The sequence below is a fragment of the Nicotiana tabacum genome, chromosome 2 (assembly GCF_000715075.1).
Source record: "Nicotiana tabacum cultivar K326 chromosome 2, ASM71507v2, whole genome shotgun sequence".
Taxonomy (NCBI): domain Eukaryota; kingdom Viridiplantae; phylum Streptophyta; class Magnoliopsida; order Solanales; family Solanaceae; genus Nicotiana; species Nicotiana tabacum.
Window position 1 is genome coordinate 92034651 of NC_134081.1, and position 2722 is coordinate 92037372.

The 2722-nt window shown below is 33.9% G+C and overlaps 1 protein-coding gene across 2 annotated transcripts; it reads right to left on the reverse strand.

Annotated features, from left to right (window-relative positions):
• Nucleotides 1-570: 570 nt before the first annotated feature.
• Nucleotides 571-2177, reverse strand: LOC107775825 (major pollen allergen Ole e 10-like). 2 transcript variants are annotated; one of them, XM_016595610.2, is made up of 4 exons: nucleotides 1887-2177; nucleotides 1695-1723; nucleotides 1357-1591; nucleotides 571-1136 (listed from the first exon to the last, which is right to left on the reverse strand). In XM_016595610.2, the coding sequence occupies exons 1-4, from the start codon at nucleotides 1936-1938 to the stop codon at nucleotides 1111-1113; spliced, it is 342 nt and encodes a 113-aa protein (XP_016451096.1). In that variant the 5' UTR covers nucleotides 1939-2177; the 3' UTR covers nucleotides 571-1110. The 2 variants fall into 2 exon arrangements, with proteins under 2 accessions (XP_016451096.1, XP_016451095.1); XM_016595609.2 differs by having other exon boundaries at nucleotides 586-1136; nucleotides 1357-1594.
• Nucleotides 2178-2722: the final 545 nt, after the last annotated feature.

A 2722-nucleotide genomic window follows, 5' to 3' on the forward strand; every position in this document is an offset into this window, starting at 1 on the left:
TTACCACTATTAGTAAATGCTCAGTAATAAAATTTAATATTTATATGATTATGTATACCATTATTAATTCTTATGTATACAGTAAATAAATGTTAAAATATAATATACTGTAAATAATATTAATTGAATTAAATTCTTTTTGTGACAAGATTTTTGCTCAACAAATGGTATACTATGCCTACGGGGAGGAAGGAATTATTTTGGATAGAAATTATCCTCCCAATACCAGTCATATTTGCTTATCTTTAGGACTATTGCTCTTTCTTCGAAAACTGAATCACTTTGGGCATTTTTTTAGAAATGAAATGCTTTGGATATTTTTATTAAGCATGATTATTGATTCATGTTCATTGCTTTCTGATAAGATATTGGCTGCAAAATAATTATTGCTACTAGGTTTTTGAAAAGTTTTCTTAAATTTTTTCTATTTGTGTTTTTTCTCTAATTAAAATCGCTTTCTTCAACAATCAATATATATTAGACACGATTTCTGACAAAGGGATTCATCTTACCATCCTTAGGCCAATGTGGCTCTGGCACTGCTTATGAAATACGTATAAAAATTGAGTGGCTCCAAAGCCAACAGATTACAAATCAGCTCCTACATAGTAAGCATACGCACTCCAGGAAGTTAAATTTTAAACATAAAAATTCAACATAGCAGTTTAGCACGTAATGAGACCCTACGTTGCCGGACTCTCCAAAATACAGTTGCAATCATGTCGGATCATCTAAAAAAATACTATTTTTGAAGGATTCGGCGCGCACCCGCCAACAATTTTAGAGAGTGCGATCGGACCTCCTACCTAAACCATTCGGTCCATATATTTCTCCTCTATTTCTTGCATCGTCCCCACTATCAATAGTCAGGGCCCAAAGAAGAAAGAAAGATGTCAATTGCCAAACATGACGGAAAGCATACAAAACTAGAACGAAATGGTAATCATAATATGAAAAAATTGACAGCTATAAATTAAATGACTACATAGTGCATGTTAATATGCTAACTTAACATGATCAAACCCCTCCTTTAAAAAAAAAAAAGGTAAACAAGAAATATAAAGAAAATTAGGATAGTCTCCTCATGAGTTGCTCCTCCGAACCATGACTTCACTCATAGGTGCAGCTGCCATAACCTGCCATTGTCAAAATTGAATTATTGATAGATTTATAACAAGGTTGCAATGTAAGTCCATTAAGTAAATGAGAAACAGAACAAGGGGCGAATCTAGGAGTGATATTATTATATGTATACATGTAAACATTTGTCATATATGTATATATAGTTCGAGCAAAGTAATGGTCCAGTTGAATTCACAAAACTCGAATCAGCCTCTGAGCAGAATAAGAACTTACTTGGATCGGTCATGACAACGAGGGCAGAATTACCAAAGTGGCAATTCCAAGGGTTCCTTCCTTTAGTTTGGTAATAAAGGTTCATGGCAATAGAAGCATGGTTCATCAAATTGTTTGGGGAAAAGCAAGGGCAACCTTCCTGGAATATACTGCGGCAGTCCACATTAGAACAAGCAAAATTTATATTTTGCTGAAGGATTGCATTATCTGATGAAGGTTTAGCCACACACCAAGTCTTCTACAAAACCAAAAAGTACAAACACATTAATTACCAGTCTATTCGCTTAACTAATTACTTATAATCTACATTAACTAATTCAACTTTTTAACTTAATTACCTGCCCATCCACTAACGTTAGAATCGGCGCTGAAATGACAAGTTTAAAACAGTTAATTAGTATCATTTGAACTAAAAAGGATCGATACTACACTACATTATATTGAACTTGGCTCAACAAAAAAGTTAATTAAATCATAAAAATACAAGAAAAATGACTATTAGCGACAGGAAAAACGAACGTCTTTCAAACCTGAAGAGCAGGACACGAGCAGGAAGAAAATTGTGAGAATTGCTTTAGCCATAGGGGACTATATGAAGCACTGGATTTTATTTAAAGGAGAGAAAAACAAAACTGTCTGTCTAAGTTCAGATTGTAAAGAGAGCAGAGAAATAAAGAGAATATTGTTGATGGTTTCAGTGAGGGAACGTAGTTGGAGAATTTAAGGAGAGAAAAAGGAGGTAAAAGTGGAAGCTTAATCGTTACATATTAGATGGTGAGCCGTTACAACTTACGTTGAATCTTCGGGAGTAAAAAGGACACACAATAGTGTTGGATTATATATAGCAGCAGCGGAAGCAATTACAGTATCATATTCACGTGTGAATTAAACAATTAGCACATACAGAGATTATTCGAGTTACCTCTTGAAGCATGAACAAAGCAAATCAATATCCGTCTCCAGTTCCAGAGTTGCAAGACCTCAGCAAACTTCCACAGTCTTCTACCGTGTTACCCAAATAATATCCGAAAAGAGAGAATTTCGGGTGGGCGAAATTCAAGGAAGAAAAGCGTGTGTTTTTCCAGTGCTCAAAAACGGCCAGCTATATCCCATGTATATATAGCTACGTTTTTAGGTTAAAACCCTTTTCCAAAACATGTTAGGTTTTCTTCTTCCACTAAGGAAAGGTTTCCTTTATTTCCTATTGTTCAGGCACAATAAGGACCACAAAATGTAATTAACAAAGCTTCCTCTTATGGAATTAATTTTGAAATTTTGAAATTAATTTCTTCCATAATAAATTATGAATTATTCCACTAAAAATTCGTAATTGCACTCCTTAGTTCAATTTCGAAATTTTTTCATA